We start from the raw sequence: 17,500 nt of genomic DNA, 5'->3' as shown, positions 1-17,500 counted from the left end.
TCTTTTAGCGGTTCATTTAGGCTCAATGATAATTTACACTGTAAATGGTAAGAAAGCATATCTGTTTCCAAGTCCCCTTTAAAGTTGTAATCGAGTTATGGTACTGAGGAAGTAGGCAGTTCAAAATGTATCCATTTAGTTAACTAGTGTTTTAAGACTTTTAAGTAATTTTCTGATGCATAAGTTAATGCTGGTAAGACCACCTGATTAAATACTTTTATTTTTAGAGAAAGTGGTATTTTAATTTTCATAATCTCATGGTTTTTCTAAAAGCTCTCCATCCCATGCTTATCCTTCTTTTAATTTTTGTCTTGTGTCCTTGGAAAACAGTTACTGTCTGTTCTAAGTATGTATATTCATTAAAAATCTCTAGAGTTATGTTTATTTATGCTGTCATGTGGTAGGAGTGTAAGAATATTACCGCCATATGTCCTGTGTGTTGTAGAAAGCGACTAAAAGGACAGCTGTTGCCTTGCAGTTTTGCTTTTGCAGCAAAAGGCTGAGCCCACTGTCAATAACTGTGGAAACTGCTCCCTTGCAGTTGGACTATTTAGTCAAGGGTTAGGCCCACCGCTAATAACTGCGATCGATGACAGCAAGGGCATGCGATCGTGAAATCGCTGCGCTAAATTATTGACTATGCGTGATGATATTAAGGCGCATGAGGCCACCTCGGCTGAATCCCTCATCAGGTTTGGAGGAGCGGAGAGAGGAAGGATCCCCTTTTGCTTCTTTGTTTGATGTACGATACGCCCCAAAACTGGGTGAAGTGCCTTGGTAAATAGATAGATCAGGCAACCGACCCCTTAACCCTTTCACCCCCAGGCTATTTGGAACTTTCCAATCCTTAACCCCCAGGACATTTTTTTTTTCAAGCACATTTTGCAATATATATTTTTCTAATTGCTCTAACAGCCTTAATTTTCGTCATAGAGAGGTCAGGTTGGTCTCATTCTTTTGAAAAATGCCTGAAGATTCACAAGTTATCAAAAATATGCAAAAAAAAAAAATGTAAATAGCAGTTTTTTGCAAGCACGTATCAGTACGTCCATGGGGGGTAAAGAGATGTGTTTTGTGAAACGTACCAGTACGTCCATTGGGGATAAAAGGGTTAATGTAGGGATAACGGCATGAAAGAAGAAAAGTTATGGTTATATACACCATAACAGAATCAGTGCAAGAAGCTGCTATTGCTATACTTGTTGAATAGTATAATGGCAACTGTTTTCTTCAGTAAAGTTACTCTATATTGTGACCATCAAGGTTTCTTGCGCTTGCTAGTAATCATGTACAACATAAGAGGTTCAAACGTGTTAATGTAAAATATCATTTCATACGATCGGAACTACGGAAGAGTGTTGTAAATTTATATATGCATATATATGTATATATATATATATATATATATAAATACATATATGTATATATATATATATATATATACATATACATACATATATATATATATATATATATCTAGGTAGCGTGTATATTTATATATTCATATATATAGCAATATAAATGTGTGTATATAGCCTCTATATATATATGTATATACATATATATATATATATATATATGTATATAAATATATATATTTATACATATACAGTATATATATATATATATATATACACAAATATCTAGGTAGCGTGTATATTTATATATTCATATATATAGCAATATTGATGTGTGTATATAGCATATATATATATATATATATAGATAGATAGATAGATATGCATATAGATGTATGTTTACATTGAACACTATCCCAGCTACCACACACACCCGGGAACTTTCCAACATGGCGTCGATCTTGACGAATTAATTTCTTACCACTGGTCAGCATGGGTCACTCGGCATCTAGTGATAGTGTATCTATAGTTAGTCTGTTGGTGTTCAACTCTCTTATTTTTGCATAAAAAACACATATTTTTTTCTGTTAGTTTTCTTATTGGTTTTTGATATTATTATCTTCCGTAATTCAGTGGTTTTCATTTTGTCCCACCCAAAATTCCCGATTACCACTATCTGAATTTTACAGAATACAATAGTTTTCCTTATAAAACTATCGATAAACATAGAAAACTTAAATTCTTTATTTAGAGAGAATTGTTAAGGAGAAACTAGTATAGATATATATATTCCTAAAACTTTTGAAGGTAAAATGTGAATAATTACGAACGCTGGTTACGAAGCGTTGCGTAAAGGACTAGATGCGCTTACGTAAAGATAAGAAATAGATGTTTTATCAATAAAATAAATGTTTTTTTTTTTATTAAATATACCATTTGAAACACAAGTTATAGACATTTTCCAAGCTAAAAATGCAGTAATCTGAATTTCAAAAATTCTAAGCATAGATCGTGAGTCGAACCGCTCAAGTTGAACATTGCAATTCCCAGCGATATATTTTAGTTTTGGAATCAAGCTCTTGTCTAAATTACTTGAAATTACTCGAAAATGTATTCTCTTCCCAAGTCAAATACATTCTATGAGATCAACATTCTTGCACTAGCACATGCAGTTGCAATTGCTCTTTTTGTGAATCATGTGCTGGGATAACTCCTCGCCAAACTTTGTACTTGCTTCGGCAGTACATATACTAAAATTGGAACGATACAGAGAAGATTAGCATGACCCCGAATAAATAGTTATCAACGGATCTTCTCTGTTGAATCAGCGCAAATGTTCGCAGTTTTTCCAGCGCACACTGCAAAATGTACATTTCGAAACTGGGAATTGCAGCTCCGACGGCGACATACACAAATCTCGTGAAATTTTTCAAAGACTATTGGCGTGTATTCATATAAATTATTAATGATTAAATTATTCTATTATGTATCGTAAAATAATAATGCAACAATCAATGTTTTTCTTATAAAAAAAAAATTAAATTATAGGTTAAGTGTGGATGCGCTGCTGTAGTACGTTGGAGGATAGAAAACGGGATCATACAAAGGCGCCCAATGTAAACAAACAAACCATATATTTCTAGGCTCACTTTACTTTCTATTTCTTCTTTCCACTTTTCAGTATCCCACTTTCTGGTTTCCGATTTTATTTCTGCCTTGTTCATTCTTCTTATTTGTCTTATACCTAAACTTAATTCTTTCAAATACTTTGCAGGTTGTTTCCACCATCTTCCTTCTTTTTCTTGAATATCCTGGATGATTATTTTCAGTATTTCCTTCGTACCCTGAATGGAAAGAAGGAAATACTGAAAATAATCATCCAGGATATTCAAGAAAAAGAAGGAAGATGGTGGAAACAACCTGCAAAGTATTTGAAAGAATTAAGTTTAGGTATAAGACAAATAAGAAGAATGAACAAGGCAGAAATAAAATCGGAAACCAGAAAGTGGGATACTGAAAAGTGGAAAGAAGAAATAGAAAGTAAAGTGAGCCTAGAAATATATAGAACGTGGAAGAAAGAAATCAAAGAAGAGTTAATTTATGACAATACATTTGCTTCAGTGATATTTTTTAGAGCAAGAATACGTTAAAACTAAATATTGTAAATAGACACAATGGAGGGAATATAAACTGTAATTTTTGTGAAAATGAGGAGGAAGATTTGATACATTTTATGTTATTTTGCCAGGAATATAGAAAAGAAAGGAATGAAGTAATTGAGCTACAACAACCATACGAGGAAGACCCTAAGAAAATAGTAGGATTATTTTTATTGAGTGAAACAAATATAGAAAAGAAAAAAGAAGTATTAAACATAATGTGGAAGAAAAGACAAAGCAGTACAAGAAGATAAGCGTTAGAGGCGCCGTTGTAAAGGCTATGCCTCACCCCGGAACCTGAACCTGAACCAATGCTGATAAGTGATAACGAACGCGTGTGAGTTCCAGAACGCAAACTTATTTTGGACGGTAAGTGCTTTTTTCTTAATACAATTACTGTTTTTTAAAAAAAATGACGGGTGCTGTAAACAACCAAGTGTTACAAAGTGTAATTTAGATAACTGTCATTGCCTAGGTACTCGGCATTTCGAAAGTTAATTAAGAGGGACTTCAGCCGTTGAAGCCAAGCGATTGGGAGCCATTGTTGTTTACGATATGTTTCGGTGCTTTTATTCGAAAAATAAGTAGACTGACTCTGTAGCCTCGGTGGGATTTCATACCAATTTGTGGGAGGCCAAAACGCGTTTTAAATGTGTGTGAATAATTAAAAAGAAAAGCTTATAATTTAAGTGTTAATTACACGAATCTTTGATCAAATGGTGGTGTGGCAGCATAAAAACATTGTACATTGTCGGACAAAAATTGGAGATTTTATCAATGAAATGGCTGTTATTGGCGAACAACATGAAATAATGACGTGTGCTGTAAGCAGCCAAGTGTTATAAATTATAATTTAGGTAACTATCATTAGCTTGGTAACCGGTATTTCGAAAGTTAATTCACCAGGCATTTAACCCGTTGAAGACGATCGTTTGGCAGCCATTATTGTATACAATAGGAGGTTTTGGTGTTTTCGAAAAGTAAGTATATACTGACTGTAGCCTCAGAGAGGTTTTACACCAATTTGTGGGAGGCTAAAGCGTAATATTTATCACGAGATTTGTATTATTTAAATATTACACGAATCTTTAATCAAGTGGTTCTGTGGCAGCCTAAAATATTTGAGAATGCCGGATAAAAATTATTATATAAACAATGGAATCAATGTCAAAACCGAATGATATTTATATAGAACGTTTTCTTATTTTAATATTGAAAGTCCAACTTCTAGTGTATTGGATTCTTTGACTGTATATGTTAGAATGAAAAATTTGCATTGACAATAAAGAAAAATAGTGGACACAATAACAGTAATAGCAATTTTTCTATCTTGTAGAGTATTAACTTCCATAACTTTTCAAGTTTGAATGTGAGAAAATTGTTCACCATTCAAAAAGGTTACAGTAGTAGTAATTTTTGTATCATGTAGGGTATTAAATTCCATAACTTTTCTTGTTTGAATGAAAAAAAACAATTATCATCATTCAAAATGTACTATTATTTTTCTATCTTGTATGCTATTATATTCCATAACTTTTCATGTTTGACTGTGAAAAAAATTGATCATAATTCCAAAAGGTACAGCATGAATGACTTTTCTATCTTGTTGGCTATTAAATTGCATAATTTTTCATGTTTGAATGGGAAAAAATTATCGTTTAAATTTGTACAGTAGTAGAAATTTTTTTATAAGTTTAGTTTTTGAGAAATTGGGCTTGAATGCCAACAAGATTGTATTTTCAAAGTTTTTGCATTAGCACTAATAAGTTTTCTATCTTGTATGCTATTATATTCCATAACTTTTCATGTTTGACTGTGAAAAAAGTTGATCATAATTCAAAAAGGTACACCATGAATAAATTTTCTATCTTGTTGGCTATTAAATTGCATAATTTTTCATGTTTGAATGGGAAAAAGATTATCGTTTGAATTAGAGAAATTGGGCTTGAAAGGTGACATGTTCATCACAACCTGCACTAAAATTAATTCATTTTCCACTAAGCAGTTATTGCTGTATTCTAAAACTACTATTTCCTTGCAGATATGGATGCCAAACCTACTTTCCAAAGGATGGGTAATGGTACCCTGGTGTTGAGGTACAGTTTAGAGGCTCGACGTGTGTCTGCCAAAAATAATCAGGGCTCTACTCCAGCTTGTCTGCCTGCCGAAACTGTAGAGAAGAACGCAGTTGATGCGGTCCGTAAAGTTGGGGGGTAACGTCAACGACCGTATCACTGTGTTGGGGCACTACCGGCTACAGTTTGGCATCTACAGGGATCAGACGTTCAAGTGGATGATAGAAAATGGCTTAGGTTATGCTGCCTGGATAGTAGACTGCATGCGGTCGGAGGTGAAAGCAAATGCGCCTCTTAGCCAGAACAAGTTTTCCTTCAGGGAATACATGTTGTCCTTTGATGAAGGCAAGGAGGCTGTCGCGTTAAAGGAGAAAGAGAGAGTTTCCCGTCAGAAAAAGACTACTGTCCAACCATCACTCAGTAGCAAGAAACCATCTGACAGCGCCCAACCATCGTCTGGGAAGAGGAAGCGCATTGACGATGTCAATCCATCGGCACCTGGGGAGTCCTCGCTACTGGTGGGCGAGACTCTCTCGTCCCCCAGTACGAAGGGCAAAACCAAGAAGATGAAGGGTACACCAACAAAGGCGAAGTGTCCAGGTAAGGTATGGTGACGACAATATGTTGGCTGACAGTGCAGAACACTCATAAGTTATCAATTATTGCCCATGATTTTTATATAGAAGTTTTTGTTCTTAAAGTAAATGTACAGCATGTAGAATATTAAATTCCAAATTTTCCATGTCTGAATGCTAAATACTGTATATATTAATACAGTATTTAATTAAGTACACGAAAAGTAATTTTTCGTTGAAAATCCCATATATTGTACTGTGCCGAGAAATCACTCATGTTATCAGTTATTACTTAACATAAAATTGTTATGCATTATTTATCATCTTTTTCTAGCAACGGCAAGTCCAAATGACGATATTGATGATGAAGCCCTGGTGACAGCCGGGATCTACCCCTGAGTACGCCAAGTTCTGGATATTGATGGCTATTACAACTTGGCTGCTGAATATCTGGAGTGTGGTCGGTGCAAGGGCAAATTGATCAGTTGGAGTGGCGCCATCACTTGCCAATTGGACGTGGGACACCGTGGCCGGTTCCCTGTTCTCTTGACTTACCGCTATGCCTGCGACCTGCGGGTGGCAATACTAATGCGGCAGCGTGGACTAGGGAACAGCGTCACCCAGATACGCAAGAAGCTGGTGGAGGAGCACACTGTGGCATGGCATGTGAGGGTCAATAGCTACATGACCGACTGTGTTACCATCATGGGTGCCGCTGCCAAGAACTCTCTCGTTGTGCCGAAGCCCACGGACCCCCCTGCCATGCCTGAACTTCCTCGCGCGGGCTGGCTACTGAAGGTGTTCTCAAACGATGTCATCACGAGGCTAGATGAGGTCAAGGCCAGTATAACGTCTGTCTTTGGGAACATACTGAAGATGGATTCCACCAAGAAGGTAAATACAATACTATTCTAGAATTTAGGACTGTAAAGTACTATTATTAGCTATTGCTATTTCTATTTTTAGATATTAATAGATTTTATTACTTAAACATTATTGCTATTTAGTTAATACTGATAATTATGAATAGATACTGCAGTACTCTCAGTACAGTATATAATCAAATATTTTTCTGAGAATGTTATAATCATTACCATTCCCATTTACTTAAAATACAGTATATAATCAAATATTTTTCAGAGAATGTTATAATTATTAACATTTCCATTTATTTAAAATTATTTGTTTTGCTTTGTTCAAGGTGGTGAAGAAACTGGGAGGCCACAGCGCCCGGACTACATCGTGGGCCACTAATATTGGCAACGAATACGGTCAGGTGCTGATGAGTGTCCTTACTGCTAGCGAGGGTTACGGCATAGAACCCATGGTAAAGGGCATCGTACGTAGGTACAAGGATGCAGGTGTCACTCCGCCGCACACTCTATATGTGGACCGAGATTGCTGTGGGAAGAAGTCATCCATGCGGAGCATGTTCAAGGAATGGCCAGACCTCAAAATCAGGCTCGACGTATGGCATTTCATGAGACGCTTCGCGGCTGGTGTCACCAGTGACTCCCACCCGCTGTACGGCTTATTCATGAGCCGACTCTCGGCCTGCATATTCGAGTGGAGCGCTGAGGACATCAAACGTCTGAAACAAGCCAAGCGTGCCGAGCTCCTGGAGCAGAAGATTCGGGTTCCCTCCGACTATGACGTGTGTGATCGTATCACACGGAATGAACTGGCCCTCCACTGCCGACGCAGGACACGTGGTGTAGAGGAGACTACCCATTTGATTGATGAGTTACTGGAGGCGTTGAGCGGCGACCAGGGTCGGGACACGCTGGGTGTTCCGCTGCTGGACGCTGACCGCATCTGGGACATACGGGCATCTCAGAAACGTCACGTGGCCTGCATACAAGACCCAGAGGGGATCTCTTTGTACACGGAGACGGGCAAGCTGCGGAATTGTGCTGCCTGTCTTGAGATGTGCTAGAGGTTCCACATCTCTGGAGTCTTTCCACCTGAACCGGTTCATACCAGGTAACTGTACAGTATTTGAAACATTTACACATCCCTGAATTTAAAAATATGTATTGAATAGAGAGTTGTACGCATAAATAAATAAACGTACTTAAAGATTAATACTGTTACGTTTATTTCCAGGAACGACTGCAAGCGGTATGCACTTTCAGGCATACCTGCTGGAGGGCCTGTCACGCTGGAACGAGGACAGGGCTAATGCTGCGGTAGAGATGGATGTGTCTCCCTATTCCACATCTAGGGAACTCTACAGTGGCCTGCTGAAGGCGGCCACTAATGACCTCAGCCACAGAGTCTTCGGGAAGCCGATCCACCCCTCGTACTGTGCTCCTCGTCAATACACAGGTCATTATGTTATATCATTGTTATACAACATACGCTTCTTAAGTACTGTACAGTAGAAAGGGGCTAAATGAAACCAGCACTGTATGTAATTTATGGAATGTTTCAAGACTATCCCAAAATAATTTTTTAAGAAACTAAGAAAAGGGCCAACAAGAAACAAATGCTTAAAGATATTAATATTCAACTTAAACTGTCATTTCTTTCATATTACCATGGTTGTCACATAGCCCTTTTGTCGTATGATAACAAAGTTGGGCAATTTTCAGATGTAGACCTCTCAGTGAAAGTATTTTGTTTTTTTCAGGTGAACTCATAGGTATAGAATACCTATACAGCCAGACAGGCGAGGCTCTTCAAGATCTGACGTTGGACCCAGACAGCGAGGAGGCGCGTGATCTGGAGGACTTTTCGGATGATGAAGATGAGGGTTATGACGAGCCTGATAGTGCTGCAAATGACAAGACCCTCTCTACGTATGATCTGGAGCCCCGAACAAGAAAATCCAGCATCAAACGTAGACTCTTCAAGAGTCCTGACAGCGCGGCGGTAACATCAAACAGGCAGGCATCACTGACTGATGAGGGCACAGGTGGTGAGACGCCAACATTTCACGACTCCCCAAAGGTAAATTAGACCACCCATATCGTGATAATATATCTTTAAATAATTATAGGTATCGGTGTTTTAGGTGTCTGTTTTAACATAATTACATGGAATTTTTTATTCAGGAATCTGCCGTCAAGCGCAAACTCTTTAAGAGTCCTTTTAAAGAGGCGTCTGCACTGGCAGGGCCGGTTCCTCCGAGTCCACCACACGACCGCCCGAATTGCCGGGAAACTCGTTGAATAGATCTGCACTATACAGCAGACTGTTACAATACCATTTATTATTACAGGAATAAACCAAAGCCTTTATTAAAAGAGTTCAAAGCTAAGATATGAAAACCTTCGGTACTAGTTGCGCTGTCATTGTCCTACAGCGGTAAGCTTTTGGAATCCTGGAGCTCTGATTGGTTTATATACGAGCAGAGGGGAGCTGTGATTGGTCAATATTCAAGCAGGCTGAGCGGTGCCGAGCTGTGATTGGTGGTTATTCGTCAACCTGGGACGTTATGAGGGCTCTGATTGGTGGTTATTCGTAAATTTGGAACGCAAGGCGGCTCTGATTGGTGGTTATTCGTGAACTGAAGGTTCTGATTGGTGGATATTCGTGAACTTGGTACGTTATGAAGGCTCTGATTGGTCAAGTGAACCTAGGATTTTGCTTGGCTTTGGGCGCAAGGATGACACGCAAAATCGTGAAGCGTTCCACATTTTTAGCCGCACCCCTTCTAGTTTTGCTCTGGAATAATGATAATTGTAAAATATGTTAGTATAACAGGAGAAAACGTCTTTTTCTACTTTTAAATTTGCTTGCGCTACGCGAGGCAGGTTCGAATCCACGGTCGCCTGTCGGAGGAAGCGTTAGATTGTGTAATAAATGAGTCAAACACTCTTTAATGCATTTCTTTTACAAAGCAGCAGCTTTTTATTATGAAGTTATTTTATCCTCTGCTGGATTGACTATATGTAATCTTATGTTGGTATTTTCTTCGCATGAAATTGGCTTTATACTCCTACAGCTTATAAAGAATTCATCATTATACTAACTCACAAAAAGGGGGTCACAAAAGACATGAAAAAATGATCTCCAATAATATTTTTTTTTTCTTTTAAAGGATGAAATGATGCGATCTACAGGGGTCAAAGTATATCCTGCCGTTTAATTTCACTGATCAGACATCATAAAAAAAATTAGGATACTAGTTTAAAAGAAACTGAAATTATAAAGTATTGGTGTACATATACCCCCGCCAATAGCTGTCTTTCTATTCGGCCTAACATGATCTTTGTAAATATTTCATTAAAGTATTTATAGTTTACATAGGAATTGTTTATTTCAATGTTGTTATTGTCCTTAAAATATTTTGTTTGTCCTTGTTTCCTTTCCTCACTGGGCTATTTTCCCTGTTGGGGCCCTAAGCTTATAGCATTCTTTTTTTTTTCAACTAGGTTTATAGCCTAGCAATTAATAATAATAATAATAATAATAATAATGATGATGATGATGATGATATCATTTACTTAATTTTGTGTTAATTTTGCTTTGAATTAATTTGTATTTCTCCTGAGAATGTTAAGATATCCACTTCAATATTGCTGTAATTTTGCATATTAAAGAGATTATAGATTATGTAATCCCAACTCGTAGCTTTGCTTATTTCATTAACTGATTATGTATTAACGAAGCAGTGATAAATAGAAGTAATTATTGGTCCAAATAAGTGGGTTTAATGGTAATAATTATCCTTAGATACCAAGTTTAACTATGAGTGACATCGGTAACTGATATTATTATTATTATTATTATTATTATTATCATTATTATTATTATTATTATTATTATTATTAAGGAACTGGAGAATTACGACAACGCCAAACATTCTTAAATTTATTTCCATCACCAACAAATAACAACGTTTCAAACATCTCTGTGTTCATAATCATGTTCCTGGGTAAAAGAAAGTAAAACAATAAAGAGCAAGCTGTACATAAATATTGTAAACAAATAAATTCTAAGTTGTCGTAATTCTCCAGTTCTTTATTAAACTGAGGTTCCCTTCCACCCGCTCAGTATCGGATATTATTATTATTATTATTATTATTATTTTCTAGGGTACAACCCTAATTGGAAAAGATGGATGCTATAAGCTAAGGAGCCCCAAAAGGGAAAATAGCCAACGAGGAAAGGAAACAAGGAAAAATAAAATATTTAAAGAACAGCAACATTATTAGAATAAATATTTCCTATGTAAACTATAAAAGAATAACAAGACAAGAGGAAGAGAAATTATATAGAATAATTTGCCCGAGTGTACCCTCAAGCAAGAGAGCTCTAACCCAAGACAGTGGAAGACCATGGTACATAGGCTATGGCACTACCCAAGACTAAGAGAACAATGGTTTGATTTTGGAGTGTCCTTCTCCTAGAAGAGCTGCTTACCATAGCTACAGAATCTCTTCTACCCTTACCAAGAGGAAAGTAGCCATAGCCTCTGTACCATGGTCTTCCAATGTCTTGGGGGTAGAGTTCTCTTGCTTAAGGGTACACTTGGGCACACTATTCTATCTTACTTCTCTTCCTCTTGTTCTGTTAAAGTTTTTATAGTTTATATAAGAGATATTTGATTTAATGTTGTTACTGTTCTTTAAATATATCATAAGTACTGTTTATATATATATATATATATATATGCATATAATACACACACATATACAGTATATATATATATATATATATATATATTTTTGGGCTCAAGCCATGTCGTCCTGATGGAAGTTCCTTAAAGGCAGCTTCCTAGGGTATATTACAACTACGGCGATATTCCCAGAGAATTTACCTTAAGGTACCCAGAATTCTAACTCCTGGAGCGAGTATCCCTAAAAAAGACCTTAGGGATATCGTAAATATCAGTGGACGTATTCTTGACACGCCTCATAGCAATCTATACCCCGAATAGAGTTAACACTTCGTAGGGGTCAAATGGCAAGAAAACGAAAACGAGAAAGAAAAGGGGAGAGCCGTTCGTAAGGCCCTCTCTTCTCCCGTTTCGTAAGCGTGCCCTGCGCCGATTCTGGCGCCATCTGCATTCCTTTTTGCGTAGCTTTACAACTCGGTGTTTTTTCCTGTGTTTCTACCAAATCTTGGATTTACTCTCATATTATGCTTTCTCCAACTTCTTCTGCTTCGGATAAGTTGAGTACTATTTCTTTTATGTATAAATGTAGGCTCTTGTTTAAAATTAAAGTATTTAAAAGAGTTATCTTTGATACAAGAGCTGTTGCCTGCTGGAGGCGTCATGGACGCTGTCGCTCGCTAGAATAGGATTTATTTGTTAGCAAGAGCGACGTTCCCAGCCCCTTGCGCTTTAATATTAGCTGCTTAGCTTAATTAGGAATTCTGTTATGATGCGTTAGTAGTGCGCCTGGCGAAAGTTTTGCCTAGGCTGACCAACACTAGTCTTCGTAGCCTAGTTATTGGTCCTTGTACTTCCTGCATGATAATTAGTCTTCCAAGTGTGATTTTATATTGCTTAAAGCGTTAGGCAACGTTATACATACAGCCCTTTTCGAGTAATTTCCAAGATAGTATTGGAGTGAGTTTCGGTGATTTAGGTAATTGATTCTCTTAGTGCCTAGGCTAGGTTGTCTTAGGTCTTGATAATATTATCTGTTTCCCCGTTTGCTCCCTTCTCTTCGGGGAAGGGGCAAACCCTTTCCCTCTGTTTAAGCCTTAGGCTTAATTCTAGTGGTTTGTTTGAATTAATTTTCAAATATAACTATGCTGGAGTAGTACTGTACCTTCCTGCTCCAACTGAATTGGTTCAGAGGGGGACAGTACAGCAGTGTATTAGTCTGAGTCCGTGTTGGTCTAGCGTGGGGCAGTCTCTCCCTTGCTGCCTGACACGGGCATAGGAGGTTTATCCTCCTTGATTCACCTTGGAAGGTTTCGGTAATTATGATCCCTTCGCTCGGTGACCCCTCAGACTTGTCCTCTTTGCTGTTCCGGGTTCGGGATATGTTCCCTTTCCGGAATAGGAATTCCTTCCTTGCCTTGGTTTTAGGGAGGCAGCCAGTAGTGCCGGCCTCCCTCCCTGGATCTCTCTGGCTGAGATGAGCTTTCTTAGTTTGGAATGATCCTTAACCAAGGCAAGGTTGGACAGGACCCTCTGTCCTTCCCTTCTATTTTTCCGTTTCCTTTGTGTCAGTCGTCTCACATCCGTACCTAGCATAGGTTGGGATGGGGAGCTGACGTGGTCCCCTGTCGGCCGGCAGAGGCCCTATCCTTTGAGTGCTGCCCGGTCCTTCCTTGGTCCTTCAACCGCTGCCGTCTGTAGTTTCAGTAAGCAGTGGTTAGGAAGCTTGACTTAGTGTCTCCCCTTCCTCTAGGCACTCTTTCGGGTGTCGGGCGCGGAGGTACATAGCCTCTTAGCCCGGCACCCATTCTGTTGTCTTCTCTTGTGTTGTCCTTGCCGTCTGCCGGCCGTCGGTAGGGGGGTGTTCGCTAGTTCTCTTGCTGTCGGTCGGCGGTGGTCTTATGCCTTTGCTGGCCGGTCTCCTTGCTCACCTGCCGGCCGCTTTGAGTGGCGGCCGGCAGCCGGGCGCTACCTGGGGTGGATGCCAGCCGGCAGGGTTTACTCACCGCTGCCGGGCCGGCCTGCTACATCTCTCGGTTGGCCGGCCACTAAGAGTGATGGCCGGCAGCTGGGTGCCAACCGGGTAGCTATGGACCGGCAACCACTACCGACCGGTTCAGGCATAGGAACTGGAGTTCTCCCCCGTCTGGGTGATCCTAAGTTGCATACTTGAGACCTACCTTTGGAAAAGGGGGTGGGGGTGCTGACCGGCAAGAGCCGGCCGGCACACCACCCTCATGTACTGTATCAGTTCTTCCCTGCTTAGTGTCTTCTACCAGGGGAGAACATGATATAGTAGGTTACAACACTGTCTTTTCTAACTTACTTGTGTTGCCTTGTGCAATCACTTGGTGTTGCCTTACAGGGATGAAAAGAGAACTCTTTTCATCTTTAGCCAGAATGGTAAAATCTTACCTTAGGTGTGAGCTACACCTAATTTCCCTCGGGAAATATGATCTTTGGTTATTCTAGCAAGGACTAACCATTTGATTTTAATGGCTGGTGGGCTTCCACAGGTGATTGTGGGGGATTCACAAGTATGTGTCTTTTCCTTATTCTTTGTGGTCTTGCACGACCCGTTGTTGTTGGCCTTACAGATAAGAAAGTGAGTTCTTTCTTGTCTACTATCCGGTATTTTAAAATCATTCCTTAGGGGGGGCTACACCTTCTTCCTTTGGAAATTTTCCTTTGGTTAATCTGGCATAGATTAACTATACGATTTTATGATTTGGAAGGCTACAACAATTGGGTGTGCGGGAAATACAAGGATGTGTCTTTCCGATTTGTTATGCTACTGTGCATATCCAGTGATACGTAGTTCACTTGATACTCATGGAAATTTCTTCTCTTTACAGGAGGACCATCCGTAGTGCGGATGTATTTCTGCAACGTCCGCAGTAGGGCTTCTGCGGACATGGGTCTGAAGGAGGCGTGTGGCATGCGCTGTCTCCACGGATGTTCTCCGGTATTGGGTTCCCCAGGTATGTTTCATATGCACTAACCTATCTATTGAGGTTTTTTTCTTTTCGCTTCGCTCAAAATCCGTTTTCGTCTCCCCTACAACGGTGGATTCAAGGGATATAGCTAGGGAGAAGCTTCGTACCTGGGTGAGGGGCTTTCAGAAGATTACCTCTGGACCTTATCTGCCAAATGAGAAGATGAGGGCTTTCTTTTCCTAGGGCATCAACTGTTACAGTGATTCCCCAACCTCAAGAGGAGGTCCCCTTAATGCAGATCCCGTGGATGCTGAAGTCACGGTCGCCTTGCTTAGCATCCAGTTGGACGACAGGATGCCAGACGTGTCCGAACGTCTGGAGGAAGACCTCCTGGCAGAAGGCCAGGATGAAGTTCGAGCTCCGGACAAGGTAGCGGAAGAGGCCGAGAGAGGTCGGCTGCTCCGGTTCAGGTCCTTGAACCTGCTCCCTCAACATCATCTGCTCTCGCAGTAGAGCAGGCCCTCCCTCCATTGTTGGCTTGATCCAACAAAGGCAGAGGGAGAAGAATGGGAAGGCAGCTGCATTGTATCTGCAGGGGCACATCCGGACTGCTAGGTCCGGTGGAAGGAGGTACCAGCTTCAAAGGAAGAGACAGAGCCGAAGGAGGTCGTAGTGATAGACCATGCTAGGCTCATGCCTTGCTTTCTTCTTCGATGAAAGAGAGGGGCTTCATGAACTCAAAGGTAGCTGTATTTGAGTAAGAGGCTCCCTTCCTTTGTGTCCTCTCCTGCCACAGCCTTCCCCCTTCTTCGCTGAAAGGGTTTGCGGCGGTTTTGAAAACAGTCGAGGCTGGCAAGCCTTTCCCCTCCCTGGTGGAGTGTAAACCCTTGTTGCTGGCCTGTAGAAAGGAAGATTTAGTAAGCAAAACAAGGACTGGAAGGACGTCCATCTTACCTTCTCAGTCCAGATGTGGGAGGCGGATTTTGCCGGATGCCGGTTCGGCGAGATCCTCTCTAAGCTGTCTGGCTTTCTTTTGCGGAGAGAACTCTAGACAAAAGAAAGACTGGCTGCCTATTTGTCTCCTCAGTCCACGTTTGAGACGATGACAAGTGATCCCAAGGTCCATGAAACGTTCATGGTTGTGATCAAGACTCATCTGGCCACTGTGACGAAGGATCTCTACAGCTCCGTCAGGGCGAAGAGAACCTGTAGGGAATTCGTGTTCGCCCGGGCTACGATGAGGCTCGAGCCAAGGAAACTAATCTCCTCCAACAGTTGGGACAAAGACCTTTTCCCTAGTGAGTCGGTCAAAAAGGTTGATAGGGCCGCCACGGACGATAGAAATCTTCTCCAGGAGTGGGGCCTGTCTACCAAGAGAAATTCTTCCCCGGATGGGGTCCCCAACCTTGGAGGAAGACTAAAAGGATTAGGATACTTTCTCGGCCAGCTAAGTCAAGTAGACATCAGCAGCAACGGCATTTGCTGATGCCCTCAGTGCCCCAGATGGTGGCAAAAACCCCGACCACACTTCAGTGGGTTCCCCAATTCGTGTCGACACAGTCTCCGGCATTCAACCCATCGTTCGAAGGTCAATCAACTGCCTGTCGAACAAGCCTAGAGGAGCAGCCAGAATTTCGTCTAGGCGCCCCTCAAGGAGAAGGGGTTTCATGGGTGGTCGAGGTCAGAGAGGCAAGACCTCAGGACAACAGTCCGAGCGAGATGATATTGGTAGAAGGGAGTCTCCAACGCTTTTGGGATCGGTGGACCTTCGATCCCTGGGTCCACAGCCTACTCAAGAAGGGACTGGGCTGGAGCTGGTACAGCACTCCATCCCCATACCTTCGGCGTTTTTCCGATACTCCACCCCCGTTCTGGAGGAGTTCATTCATGAACTGTTAGAGGAAAAGTGATCCGAAGGGTAAAGTCCATCTAATTCCAAGGGAGGCTGTTTTGTGTTCCCAAGAAAGACTCGGAAAACTCGGAGTCATTCTGGACTTGTCGCCACTTAACAGGTTCATAGCTAACTACAGGTTCAAGATGCTAACAATACAACACATAAGGACCTTACTGCCCAAGAGGGCATTTACCGCCTCCATAGTTTTGTCAGACGCCTATCGGCACGTTCCAATCTATTGTCGATTCCCCTCCTACCTAAGGTTAAGGCTACAACGAAGACTATACGTCTTCAAAGCCATGCCTCTCAGGCTTAAAATAGCCCCAAGGATTTTCACGATGCTTGCGAACGTAGTTCTCAGTCAATTACGCCTAAAGGGAATTCAGGTAGTAGCCTACCTGGATTTTGGCTGGTGTGGGCAGCACCCAGGACAGAATGCTTGCAAGCTTCCCTGTATGTGATCCATTTCCTAGATTATCTAGGCTTCAAGATCAACAGGAAAAGTCTCAACTTCCTCCATCTCTAAGTTCCGGTGGGTGTGAATCCACTAGGACCTAATGTCACACTGTTTTCTCCGTCATGGCGGAGAAAAGAAAGGAGATAGCTGGTTCTGTCAAGAGACTTCGAGATTCCGTATGGATATCAGATGCGAACTGGAGAGTGTACTGGGGTCTCTCCAGTTTACTTCGGTGACAGACCCGGTGCTAAGAGCACAGCTAAAGGATGCAACCGGAGATTGGAGTAGTTATGCATCAGATGCGCGAAGAGATCTGAGAAGACCAGTTCCGCTTCGTCGAAATACTCTTCTCAGGCCTTGGTCCCAAACCAGACTCCTTAGGAAGTCGGTTCTTCTTCATCCACCTCCCCCGTCGGTGACGAGTCACTCAGACGCCTCGAAGGAGGGATAGGGAGTTCACTCTCATCAGAAAAAGGCCCAAAG

At 40.9% G+C, this 17,500-nt stretch overlaps 1 protein-coding gene and 1 pseudogene across 1 annotated transcript; both read left to right on the top strand.

The window, feature by feature from the left end:
* Positions 1–2,584: 2,584 nt before the first annotated feature.
* On the top strand, positions 2,585–2,647 carry LOC137633362 (U6 spliceosomal RNA; annotated as a pseudogene).
* Positions 2,648–3,612: 965 nt separating this feature from the next.
* LOC137632826 (uncharacterized) lies at positions 3,613–6,904 on the top strand. The gene is made up of 3 exons (XM_068364922.1): positions 3,613–3,886; positions 5,559–6,192; positions 6,502–6,904. Exons 2-3 carry the CDS (start codon positions 5,709–5,711, stop codon positions 6,564–6,566), a joined length of 549 nt encoding a protein of 182 aa, XP_068221023.1. The 5' UTR covers positions 3,613–3,886; positions 5,559–5,708; the 3' UTR covers positions 6,567–6,904.
* The last annotated feature ends 10,596 nt before the right edge of the window (positions 6,905–17,500 follow it).

Source organism: Palaemon carinicauda, chromosome 42, assembly GCF_036898095.1.
Source record: "Palaemon carinicauda isolate YSFRI2023 chromosome 42, ASM3689809v2, whole genome shotgun sequence".
Lineage (NCBI taxonomy): Eukaryota > Metazoa > Arthropoda > Malacostraca > Decapoda > Palaemonidae > Palaemon > Palaemon carinicauda.
Note: the sequence above shows the minus strand (reverse complement) of the source record. Positions and strands in the feature narration are given on the sequence as shown.

Coding starts and splice junctions, on each gene's coding strand:
- LOC137632826 (XM_068364922.1), top strand. CDS start 5,709: ATGCGGTCCGTAAAGTTGGGGGGTAACGTCAACGACCGTATCACTGTG. Junction 6,193..6,501: donor AACAAAGGCGAAGTGTCCAG/GTAAGGTATGGT, acceptor ATCTTTTTCTAG/CAACGGCAAGTCCAAATGAC.